The 14290-nt window shown below is 40.8% G+C and overlaps 1 protein-coding gene across 1 annotated transcript in view; it reads right to left on the bottom strand.

Annotated features, from left to right (window-relative positions):
• The window catches only part of LOC143289239 (disks large homolog 1-like), a 155081-nt gene that overhangs the window by 14838 nt on the left and 125953 nt on the right, over positions 1-14290 (bottom strand). The window contains exons 17-18 of the mRNA XM_076598217.1: positions 12988-13060; positions 11617-11740 (exon numbers count right to left, since the gene is read on the bottom strand). Of these exons, the coding sequence (XP_076454332.1) occupies positions 11617-11740; positions 12988-13060 (197 nt within the window). The remainder of the gene's footprint in view (positions 1-11616; positions 11741-12987; positions 13061-14290) is intronic.

Genomic DNA, 14290 nt, shown 5'->3' with positions numbered 1-14290 from the left:
GCTTGTGTGTTATATATGTGTGTTTAACTATATGTGTGTTTGTAACAATGTGTATCTGTGTGTGGGTGGGGTGGGGGGGGGCAAGGGGGTAAATGTGTGTGTGAGAGTGAGAGAGAGAAAGAGAGAAACAGAGACTGAGACAGAGTGCTTGTAAGGGGTGCAGCCCATATGTATGTATGTATGTATGTACGAATGTGTCTGTCCACTGAGGTGAAGTGTGAGTGAACCATGGTCTGAACGGTCTCCTGTTCACAGGAACAAGTCAGCCAGTGAGCGGACTGTTCTCCAGTTTCTGTGCCTGATACCAAGCAAGAGTCTGCAGATTGCGCTAAAAAACAACAACGTGACAGTAAAAAAAATTTTTTTAAGGAAATAAAAAATTTTTAAAAAGGGACAAGCGACCAATAACAAAACAGAAACGAAACAAAAACACAAAACAAAAAAAAAAAAAAAAACAAAAAAGCCAATGGCAACAAGAAAGACCTCACAGGGCAAGAACCCCACACAAACTGAACCTGTCAACCTTGCCCCCCCAAAAGTAATTCATGTCCACCAACACACATGACAAGTGAGCGAGCAGAGACAGTACACCACTGCAAACCAGATTTAGGGCAGAGCTTCTGATACAGCATACATACATACATACGCCTCCCTGATGCTTTGAACTGAAATGAAAATGTACAGGGTCCACCTGGGACCGTACCTGGGTCGTACCTGGGATGTGTAACCTATCTCGACTAAACACACGATAAAAAGAGTGAAAATCCAGCATCACAGCTTCAGTCTGATGGTGAGAATCGACTGAGTTGTTTCCCTTTGTCACCACCTCTGGGCCCAGAAACCTACATGATTGTGAACAGAAGGCATGCATGGCTTTGTGTTAAGGTATGTGTTGCAATGCAGACTTGACTGAATGTGGTGCAACACAGTGGCCACCTTCTGAAGGTAGTCTGGGACTGCTTAGAATAATGGTAAAGAGTCCATTGCAGCCCCTAGAATGATGGTAAGGAGTCCTGGGACCAGCTAGAATGATGGTAAAATAGTCCCCTGAACCCCCCCAGAATGATGGTAAAATATCTTAGGGACCCCATAATAATGATGGTAAATAGTCCCAGGGACCCCATAATAATTACGGTAAAATAGTCCCAGGGACCCCATAATAATGATGGTAAATAGTCCCAGGGACCCCATAATAATGATGGTAAATAGTCCCTGGGACCCCATAATAATGATGGTAAAATAGTCCCTGGGACCCCATAATAATGATGGTAAAATAGTCCCTGGGACCCCATAATAATGATGGTAAAATAGTCCCAGGGACCCCATAATAATGATGGTAAAATAGTCCCTGGGACCCCATAATAATGATGGTAAAATAGTCCCAGGGACCCCATAATAATAATGATGGTAAATAGTCCCAGGGACCCCATAATAATAATGATGGTAAAATAGTCCCTGGGACCCCATAATAATGATGGTAAAATAGTCCCAGGGACCCCATAATAATAATGATGGTAAATAGTCCCAGGGACCCCATAATAATAATGATGGTAAATAGTCCCAGGGACCCCATAATAATGATGGTAAATAGTCCCTGGGACCCCATAATAATGATGGTAAAATAGTCCCAGGGACCCCATAATAATAATGATTGTAAATAGTCCCAGGGACCCCATAATAATGATGGTAAAATAGTCCCAGGGACCCCATAATAATGATGGTAAATAGTCCCAGGGACCCCATAATAATGATGGTAAATAGTCCCTGGGACCCCATAATAATGATGGTAAAATAGTCCCAGGGACCCCATAATAATGATGGTAAAATAGTCCCGGTAAAATAGTCCCTGGGACCCCATAATAATGATGGTAAAATAGTCCCAGGGACCCCATAATAATGATGGTAAAATAGTCACTGGGACCCCATAATAATGATGGTAAAATAGTCACTGGGACCCCATAATAATGATGGTAAAATAGTCCCAGGGACCCCATAATAATGATGGTAAAATAGTCCCAGGGACCCCATAATAATGATGGTAAAATAGTCACTGGGACCCCATAATAATGATGGTAAAATAGTCACTGGGACCCCATAATAATGATGGTAAAATAGTCCCTGGGACCCCATAATAATGATGGTAAAACAGTCCCTGGGACCCCATAATAATGATGGTAAAATAGTCCCAGGGACCCCATAATAATGATGGTAAAATAGTCCATGGGACCCCATAATAATGATGGTAAATTAGTCCCTGGGACCCCATAATAATGATGGTAAAATAGTCCCAGGGACCCCATAATAATGATGGTAAAATAGTCCCAGGGACCCCATAATAATGATGGTAAAATATTCTGAGGGACCCCATAATAATGACGGTAAAATAGTCCCAGGGACCCCATAATAATGACGGTAAAATAGTCACAGGGACCCCATAATAATGATGGTAAAATAGTCCCAGGGACCCCATAATAATGATGGTAAAATAGTCCCTGGGACCCCATAATAATGATGGTAAAATAGTCCCTGGGACCCCATAATAATGATGGTAAATTAGTCCCTGGGACCCCATAATAATGATGGTAAAATAGTCCCTGGGACCCCATAATAATGATGGTAAAATAGTCCCAGGGACCCCATAATAATGATGGTAAAATAGTCCCTGGGACCCCATAATAATGATGGTAAAATAATCCATGGGACCCTATAATAATGATGGTAAAACAGTCCCTGGGACCCCATAATAATGATGGTAAAATAGTCCCTGGGACCCCATAATAATGATGGTAAAATAGTCCCAGGGACCCCATAATAATGATGGTAAAATAGTCCATGGGACCCACCAAGATTTTCAAAGTGCTCAGAAGCCCTGTGAGGGTGAAGACAGTGAGAAGTGAAGTGTGAGAGGACAGGAGGAGGAGGAGGAGGACTACTTACGGTTAGACTCACTATCACTTGGGGGTTGGCCTGTGACACAGCACCACACATGCACACACACCAAAAACACAAACGGTAGAGGCAACCAATCAAAATCAAGGCAAAGCACACTTCAGCAAACCCCACTAGAATGAGGATGAATAGTATTTTGAAAAAGGAAAAATTATTTTCAAAATGTGACTGAGAAAATTCAGGTCCTAAAGCAGCTCCTAGCTACCCACACTTCAGTATCATACCTTGCAAAACAAAATAAGTTGCATAGTTCAAAATCACATTTCTTTTCTTTCCAATGCGATGTTGTCTAAGCTAGTCCACAAATGCCTGAACAATGCAAGTCTTTATAAAAACCAATACATGCTCATACAAATTTCTAAACTATTTGGTTACTGGTTACTGCTCAACTTTGTCATAGAATCACCACCACCACCACCACCACCACCCCTTTGGTAACTTTGGGTGAATCATTCACCACTGTAATAACATCATGTCAACTCAATACAGAGTGCTCACAGGGAAAGCAGAAGAAGTGAATTTATCAGAATTTCCAAATCATGGAAAAAAACAACAAAAAAACAAACTGACAACTTGTTCATTCTGTGTTCAGACCAACTTGCACAGCAGTTTCGTATCTTTCACAAAGTGAATATATATATATATATATATATATATATATATATATATATATATATATATATATATATATCACGACGGTGTTCAAGGTCACCACAAAATTGTAAACTGTAGGTCATGACAGTACACATCACCATGGTTTTCAAGATAACCATAAAAGAGGTCATAATAGTCCATATCACCCTAGTGTTCGAGGTCATCACAAAAATGAAGGTCATGACAGTCCAGATCACCATGGTGTTCAAGGTCACCACATAACTGAAGGTCACGACAGTCCACATCACCACAATGTTCAAGGTCACCATGAAGGTCAAGACAGTCCACATCACCATGACGTTCAAGTTCACCACATAACTGAAGGTCCGCCTCACAAAGGTGTTCAAGGTCACCACAAACTTAAGGTCATGACATTCCAAAGCTGAAGGTCATGACAGTCCACATCACCATGGTGTTCTGACCAATACTTCCCATCACACAGGAGGGAAACTGTTGACATGTAGAACTTTGAAGTGCAGACCATTCCTTCTCCTGCTTTAACACCATAGCACCTCTTCACACTGACAGACTTCTGACTAATGCTGAAATGTATTAAAAAATATATCTATATAAAATAATTTTAAAAAAAGAAAAAAAACAACATCCACACTGATAAGATTACTGACTTCATAAAAAAAAAAAAAAAAAAAGTTGTAATGGAAAATCATGTTTAAAAACAAAAAGGTCTTTAAACTGTTCAGCGAAAGCCATTCCCTTCTAGAAAGTTAAATTTCATCCATGCCTGTTATATCAGTATTGTATCTGTCACAAACACATTTACCAAAAGGCTGAGGTGTACAAAAGATACACAAAGAAAAGATCACTAGTTCCATCACCATGCTACACCCATGCAGACATGGAGATGCTGCACATGATCATGACAGAGAAACTAAACCTGCCTGAACACTGATACAAGACAACATGAACCCACAGAGCTGAGCAAACAACTGGGCAAGCATTTACATATGAGGATTATGTAGAAGGCATCAACCGTAAAAATAAAAAGTAACGTTTGTTATCAAAGGGGTATCTATGTTAGCATGTCAAAAGCTGGATCGGGGGGTGGGGGGGTGGGGGGGTGGGCTCTTAAAAAACAAGCAGCATATTCTTAACGCACAACTGAGAAGGTGGCAACATTATGTGGCTACAGAACAAGAAAAACCTGTACAAGTATCATTTTTTGTCAATACCAAATCCTGTATCTTGCATAAACTAGTAAATATTACAATTCTGTTCGCTATACATGTATGAAATTATACCTTGAATATTCTGCGAAACTGTCATTGTTACAATAAATTCGCACAGGTGTGCATGCAGCCTCTCAGTCTGGGGGGGTGGGAGGGGGGAACTTTCAAGAATAATAAAAATAAACACTGTTCAATGCACGCGTATTACAAACATACATGGAGAAAGGGAAAGTAAAAGAAAACTTCCGAGTTATGGCTGTTAGTATCCAACTACACACATCAGTCAGTACCCATGCACTATATCAAACACAATCTGAAGTATACAGCAGTGTCTATGCACAATATCATACTCAATGTGACAGAAACACACACCAATATCTGTGTTCAACACAATGTGAGGTAATAAATACCATTGTCTATATTCTTTACAATGTGCAGTAATTCACACCAGTGTCTCGTGTGCTATGTTCTTCACAATGAATACCTCCACACACCTGTATCCATGCTTAAATGTGAAGGAAATCTAAGTTCAAGTCCAAAACAGAAAATCTTGGCACAAAACTAAATGCATTATCACCAGCAGTACGAAGCTAAATGCAATGTCACTTATGGCACAAAGTACTTCTCAGTGGCGACATGACATGACAGGTGAGATAGTGTCAGTGGTGACACAAAATTTAAAGTACTGTCAGTGATAACAAAAAAACCAAATGTATTTGCAATGGTGACAACGTTAGATGTAATTTCAATGGCATCACTAATTGAAATGTATTTAAGTGACACAAAGTTATATGTGTTGTTACTGGCGACAAAGAGCTAAATGACAAGACAGTGATGACACAAAGTTTTATATGTTGTTACTGGCGACAAAGAGCTGAATGACAAGACAGTGATGACACAAAGTTATATGTGTTGTTACTGGCGACAAAGAGCTGAATGACAAGACAGTGATGACACAAAGTTATATGTGTTGTTACTGGCTACAAAGAGCTGAATGACAAGACTGTGATGACACAAGTCTAAAGCTAAAGGAAAACTAAAATACAACACAATGCTACATGTAGTTACTACACAAAGCTTCATGCAACGTCAGTGATGACACAAAGCTTCATGCAATGATGACACAAAGCTGCATGCAATGTCAGCGATGACACAAAGCTACATGCAGTGTCGGTGACAACACAAAGCTGCATGCAATGTCAGTGACGACACAAAGCTGCATGCAATGTCAGCGATGACACAAAGCTACATGCAGTGTCAGCGACAACACAAAGCTACATGCAGTGTCAGTGACTGCACAAAGCTACATGCAGTGTCAGTGACGACACAAAGCTACATGCAGTGTCAGTGACTGCACAAAGCTACATGCAGTGTCAGTGACGACACAAAGCTACAGGAGCTACATGCAGTGTCAGTGACATCATAAAGCTACATGCTGTGTCAGTGACTGCACAAAGCTACATACAAAGTCAATGACAACACAATGCTACACGCAGTGTCAATGATGATACAAAGCTACATGCAGCGTCAGTGACATCATAAGGCTACATGCAATGCCAACAGAAAGCTACATACAATGTCACTGATGACACAAAGCTACATGCAGTGTCAGTGACGACACAAAGCTACATGGAGTGGCAACACAAAGCGGAAAAATAAGCAAAAATATTTTACCTTCTGCACAGCCACACAGACACAAGAAGAACATGGTTATTTATAGCACTTGATTATCATGACATATTGTATATACACTAAACACACACACATACATTTTTCCTTTCTTTAATTTTTTTTTTCATCTCTTGTCAGCTGGCACCACTCACTCTAATTTGATCCTAATGTTTTTTGTATGCGTCTTTGGAAATTCTATTGTTCTTTTTTTTGCTATCCTATCGTTTGTGTTGTTTCAGTGGGATCACCCCCACATCATTCATCATTCAGTTCCCCCATGCATGTTCATCAGCCACAGTCCCAGAGCCAGCAATCCACAAGGAGCTTTCATATTAGGTCATCAGAAACACTCTTCCGAAGAGGCCCTGCACCGCTGCTGCTGAGTCACTCAGGTGGTGCTCAGCAGTGCCTGTTCTGATCCATCGTACACAGGAAAACACCCGGTAAGCCTGACGACAATGACTGCTTACTTGCTGAGCCAGACTGAGCGAGCATATTCCTGGAGTGAAGATCGCTATCACATCTGTGACAGTGACTACACAAGCTTGTGATGAGTACCCTTTTCAGATCCTACTGTTAGTCTGTCCATGAATAAACACCTGACATCTTAAGTGTCTCGGGACTCTCAAACACAGCTGTCAGACACAATGTTAACCTGGACCACCATCATAAGTATGCACACAGCGATGATGCACTAATTGAAACAAGACTCATGAACTATGAAATAGACAGACACAACAATCACCCACATCAGGCACACAGCGATGATACACTGATTGAAACATGACTCACGAACTATGAAACAGACACAACAATCACCCACATCAGGCACACAGCGATGATGCACTGATTGAAACATGACTCACGAACTATGAAACAGACAGACACAACAATCACCCACATCAGGCACACAGCGATGATGCACTAATTGAAACATGACTCAGGAACTATGAAACAGACAGACACAACTATCACCCACATCAGGCACACAGCGATGATGCACTGATTGAAACATAACTCAGGAACTATGAAACAGACAGACACAACAATCACCCACATCAGGCACACAGCGATGATGCACTAATTGAAACATGACTCAGGAACTATGAAACAGACAGACACAACTATCACCCACATCAGGCACACAGCGATGATGCACTGATTGAAACATAACTCAGGAACTATGAAACAGACAGACACAACAATCACCCACATCAGGCACACAGCGATGATGCAATGATTGAAACATGACTCAAGAACTATGAAACAGACAGACACAACAATCACCCACATCAGGCACACAGCGATGATGCACTAATTGAAACATGACTCAAGAACTATGAAATAGACACACACAACAATCACTCACATCAGGCACACAGCGATGATGCACTGATTGAAACATGACTCACGAACTATGAAACAGACAGACACAACAATCACCCACATCAGGCACACAGTGATGATGCACTGATTGAAACATGACTCAAGAACTATGAAACAGACAGACACAACAATCACCCACATCAGGCACACAGCGATGATGCACTGATTGAAACATGACTCAGGAACTATGAAACAGACAGACACAACAATCACCCACATCAGGCACACAGCGATGATGCACTGATTGAAACATGACTCACGAACTATGAAACAGACAGACACAACAATCACCCACATCAGGCACACAGCGATGATGCACTGATTGAAACATGACTCAAGAACTATGAAACAGACACAACAATCACCCACATCAGGCACACAGCGATGATGCACTAATTGAAACATGACTCAGGAACTATGAAACAGACACAACAATCACCCACATCAGGCACACAGTGATGATGCACTGATTGAAACATGACTCAGGAACTATGAAACAGACACAACAATCACCCACATCAGGCACACAGCGATGATGCACTGATTGAAACATGACTCAGGAACTATGAAACAGACAGACACAACTATCACCCACATCAGGCACACAGCGATGATGCACTAATTGAAACATGACTCACGAACTATGAAACAGACAGACACAACAATCACCCACATCAGGCACACAGCGATGATGCACTGATTGAAACATGACTCAGGAACTATGAAACAGACAGACACAACAATCACCCACATCAGGCACACAGCGATGATGCACTGATTGAAACATGACTCAAGAACTATGAAACAGACAGACACAACAATCACCCACATCAGGCACACAGCGATGATACACTGATTGAAACAAGACTCATGAACTGACACAAACAGAGACAACAATCACAAGTACACAAACAGCAATGGCACACAAACTGAAACAAGACCCATTACCAACAATACAGACACAGCAATCGCCCACGGTACGCACAAAGTGATGAAACACAGAGTGAAACACGACTCTTTTCCTATGAAACAGACATGGCAAAGACCCACAGTATGCACCCAGTGATGAGACATGGAGTGAAACACGACTCTTTTCCTATGAAACAGACACAGCAATCACACACACAACACAAACAGCAATGGCATACAAATTGAAACAAGACCCACTACCTACAAAACAGACACAACAATCGCCCATAACAGGCACACAGTGACGACACACAGAGTGAAACAAGACTCCTGTCCAACAAAACAGACGCACCAATCACCCACAGTGTGTACACAGTGATGACACACAGAGAAAAAAAGACTCATTACCTACAAAATAGACATGGCAATGACCCACAGTCAGCACACAGCGATTACAGAGTGAAACAAAACTTGTGACTGACAAATGACACAACAATCACACACAGTACACACACAGCCATTACAGGGTGAAAAAAAAACCCCACTTGTGACCGACAAATGACACAACAATCACACACAGTACACACACAGCGATTACAGAGTGAAACAAGACTTGTGACCGACAAATGACACAACAATTACACATAGTACACACACAGCCATTACACAATGAAACAAGACTTGTGACCGACAAATGACACAACAATCACACACAGTACACACACAGCAATTACAGAGTGAAAAAAACAACAACCTTGTGACCGACAAATGACACAACAATTACACACAGCACACACACAGCGATTACAGAGGAAAAACACAATGACTGATGACTTACAAAACTGACAGAATTGACAATAACACAGTATGTCAGGCAGGACAATCACCCATTCACACTCACAGAGTGCCAGACGTCAGCACAACACTACTACTAGTTTCCGTAGTTTTGAAACGCCCACGGTCTGCAAGTGTATTTTACCATTTCTATGCCTGATGGCTGTAATTAACAATAGTTTTCAAACACCCTTGGTCTGCAAGTGTATTTTACCATTTCTACACTTGATGGCTGTAATTAACAATAGTTTTGAAACACCCTTGGTCTGCAAGTGTATTTTACCATTTCTACACTTGATGGCTGTAATTAACAATAGTTTTGAAACACCCTTGGTCTGCATGTGTATTTTACCATTTCTACACTTGATGGCTGTAATTAACAATAGTTTTGAAACACCCTTGGTCTGCAAGTGTATTTTACCATTTCTACACTTGATGGCTGTAATTGACAATAGTTTTGAAACACCCTTGGTCTGCAAGTGTATTTTACCATTTCTACACTTGATGGCTGTAATTAACAATAGTTTTGAAACACCCTTGGTCTGCAAGTGTATTTTACCATTTCTACGCCTGATGGCTGTAATTAACAATAGTTTTCAAACACCCTTGGTCGATCAGCATGGCAATTATAATTTTCAAATGTATATCATTTATAAACTGTAAGTGTTATTGTAGTTGCTTCATGATTCTTAATTGTTTTTATATATATAATTGCTCTTAGCTTTTTGGATAACTGTTAATTGTTCTCAGATATGTTAAAACATTTCATCTATTTATTCTAATGTTAAAGTATGCTAATGTTTAGTGTATATTTTATGTTTGTATGTGAACTGCTCTAAAAAAAGAAAGTAAAGTTGGATGGACTAGAACAAAACCTATAGAAAACAACCAGCCCCACACATACAATCTGTGTCAAGTGAAAAACGAAAACAAAAAGGCTTACCTTCCACTGTCGGAACCAGCCAATCCATATGCCCATCAGACAGAGGAACAAGAAATGCGTCAGACATCAGTTCTTCAAAACATGCCGCTAACAATGCACACAATGCTGTCTACACAGTAAATACAGGCTGACAACATTCCCCAGAGAATTATGAGCAGAAAAAGGTTCTTTCCTGTGACTAAAATGCAAGAGATGGGAGAGGAAGAAGGTCTCAAAGTAGAGCAGAAAAGACTGCACAGAGACAAGAGAGAGAACTACACATTGTGTCAAAACACCCTTAAATAACATGGTATATCTGAATGGTTTAAGAAAACAAACATATCACCTTCATGTAAAACAAAAACACCACAGACAATGATAATATATACATATTTCTCATCCCTTTCCAAGCCCAAGTCTGTTTTCTTTTTCTTAGTCTGAGGCTTTTAAGGGAAAAGTATTCCATTATGAGAGAGAAATATTCCTTTTTGAGAGACAAGTATTCCAGAGCATAAAAAAGGCCTGGACTCCTGCCCGCAATTCTACTGTTTTGATCTCATTCTCAAAAGCTACACATTCCTCTGTAAATGAACAACCTGCTCTCATCTACACCTCACAGAAGCAATATGTGCAGACATGCTAGTGCCTCAACTCACTTCTTGTGTGTATATATATATGCACACAGAAGATCAAATATGCACGTTAAACCTTCTGCAATGCATGTCAGTGTTTGGTGGATTTGGAAACAAGAACATACCCAGCATGCACACCCCTGGAAACAGAGTATGGCTACCTACATGGTGGTGCAATTAACACACCATCACACACGTAAAGAGTTATATGTCTGTCTGAGTGAGTGTGTATGCGTCCATGACTGAAACCTGACTGAATGAAACAGGAAACAAATGATGAGCACCCAAAGGCAGCTTTCAGTCGGCTCTACCCAGATAGGCAGCTTGTCATGCAAAGGACTGTGTGTGCAAAGCGCTTAGAGCTTGGTCTCTGACTGAGGATAGGCGCTAAGTAAGTATCCATATCATCATCTCCAACCCTTCCCTTGAAGAAACCCCATCCACACCTCTTCCCCCTCTCCCCAAGACATACGTTCATCAGCAGAGACGTCTTCACTTCCACTCTGGTCCTTGCTCTTCATGAAGGGGAATCGCCGAGACCAGGAGAAGTTCTTCTTCTTGTCCTTGTCTTTGGGCAGTGTGGACTGGCTGCCGGGCTGTACACACACACCTCTCCATACAACATGACATGACTTTAAGTCACTGTGAAGACATGGAAAACACACACCTCTCCATACAACATGACATGACTTTAAGTCACTGTGAAGACATGGAAAACACACACCTCTCCATACAACATGACATGACTTTAAGTCACTGTGAAGACATGGAAAACACACACCTCTCCATACAACATGACATGACTCCATAGTTTTTTGTCAAGACATGGAAAACACACACCTCTCCATACAACATGACGTGACTTTAAGTCACTGTGAAGACACGGAAAACACACACCTCTCCATACAACATGACATGACTCCATAGTTTTTTGTGAAGACATGGAAAACACACACCTCTCCATACAGCATGACATGACTTTAAGTCACTGTGAAGACATGGAAAACACACACCTCTCCATACAGCATGACATGACTCCATAGTTTTTTGTGAAGACATGGAAAACACACACCTCTCCATACAACATGACGTGACTTTAAGTCACTGTGAAGACATGGAAAACACACACCTCTCCATACAACATGACATGACTTTAAGTCACTGTTAAGACATGGAAAATACACCACTCGCCCATACAACATGATGCGACTTAAAGGTCTTGATGAAGCTATGGAAAATACACCACTCTCCAATACAACATGATGTGACTGCTTAGTTTCCTGCGAAGACATGGAAAATACACCACTCGCCCATACAACATGACATTACTTCTCTAATACAATATCGCATGACTAAAAGTCTGTGAAGACTAGGAAAATACACCTCTCGCCCATGGATACAACATGACATGAATTAAAAGCCTCTGTGAAAGACAAGGAGAATACACCACTCTCCAATATAAGTTTAATGATTTCATATTACCAAAAAAAACCAAAAAACAAAACAAAAAAAAATCAGATACAAGACTGCAGAAAACCTGAGAAGCTCAAATAAGACTATGAGTACAATATCTTTCTGAAGTGAAAATGATGAAAATCCAAGCCGAACCAGACACTGCCAAATTCACAGAAGCTATTATACATAAACAAACTAAGTTGGCATGTTAAAAGCATCATTACAACAATATTTCTAAATGAAGTATTGTTTTGTACATTTTTTCCCCAAAATACAGAGAGAAGTTTTATGTGTGTAAGAAAGGGAGAAAGACAGAGATAGCAAAGAGGAGACAGAGACAGAGAGAAAGAGAGGGGTGGGGGGTGGGGGTGGATAGACATGCACTTACTCTGTCTGAAGAGGTGCTGTTTTTTCCTGTAAACTTGACATTTTTTAACCGTGCTCGCTCTTTCCTTTCAACCCTGCATTGGGACAAAGAAACACACAACAACTCTCTTTCACTTAACACGTTACAGCCACAATCATCATCACAGTAATCCTCACCGAGTTCAGTCTTCATCCATTCACATCATTCAGATCATCATTTTATACTTCAGACGGGCGCAATTGCCGAGTGGTTAAAAGAGTTGGACTTTCAATCTGAGGGTCCCGGGTTCGAATCTCTGGTGGGTAAAGGGTGTAGATTTTTCCAATCTCCCAGGTCAACATATGTGAAGACTTGCTTGTGCCTGAACCCCTTTCGTGTGAATACACAAGCAGGTCAAATATGCACATTCATGATCCTGTAATCCATGTCAGCATTCAGTGGGTTATGGAAACCAGAACATATCCAGCATGCACACCCCCAAAGGGGTCTGGCTGCCTACATGGTGGGGTAAAAATGGTCATACACTTAAAAGCCCACTTGTGCACATACGAGTGAACATGGGAGGTGCAGCCCAGGAATGAAGAACATGATTATATACTTCAGAAATAACAACAACAACAACAAAAAAACCAGGATAGGTTTCCTGACATTTCCAAACGCAAGAAAAGAAACTGAACTGGAGAGATCCTGTCCCAGTCATTTTATTCTGACCAGCTGTCCACTCCATCTGAGGGTCTGTTTAATAATAATAATAATAACAATAATAATGGATACTTATATAGCACACTATCCAGAAATCTGCTCTTGGTGCTTTACAAAAACGCTTTGTTAACATAAAACATTACATCTATGTTACATACACACACCAAAATATGACTACACACACACACACACACACACACACACTGCATACATACATTTTAACAATACATGTGTATCTAACAGCTACCCTAACACATACGCACACATAGGCAGGCACAAACTTACATCCCAGATTCAAACACTCAACAGTCCTCCACCACTCTTTCTCTGTCTCTGGACCTCCAACACAGAATGAGCTTTGTTAACATAAAACATTACATCTATGTTACATACACACACCCCAAAGCATGTAGGCAGCCAGACCCCTTTGGGGGTGTGCCTGCCTATGTGTGCGTATGTGTTAGGGTAGCTGTTAGATACACATGTATTGTTAAAATGTCTGTATGCAGTGTGTGTGTGTGTGTGTGTGTGTGTGTGTGTGTAGTCATATTTTGGTGTGTGTATGTAACATAGATGTAATGTTTTATGTTAACAAAGCTCAATCACCGATATGTGTGACGGG

Source organism: Babylonia areolata, chromosome 13, assembly GCF_041734735.1.
Source record: "Babylonia areolata isolate BAREFJ2019XMU chromosome 13, ASM4173473v1, whole genome shotgun sequence".
Taxonomy (NCBI): domain Eukaryota; kingdom Metazoa; phylum Mollusca; class Gastropoda; order Neogastropoda; family Buccinidae; genus Babylonia; species Babylonia areolata.
The sequence above is the reverse complement of the archived record's forward strand: the minus strand, read 5'-3'. Positions and strand labels throughout refer to the sequence as shown.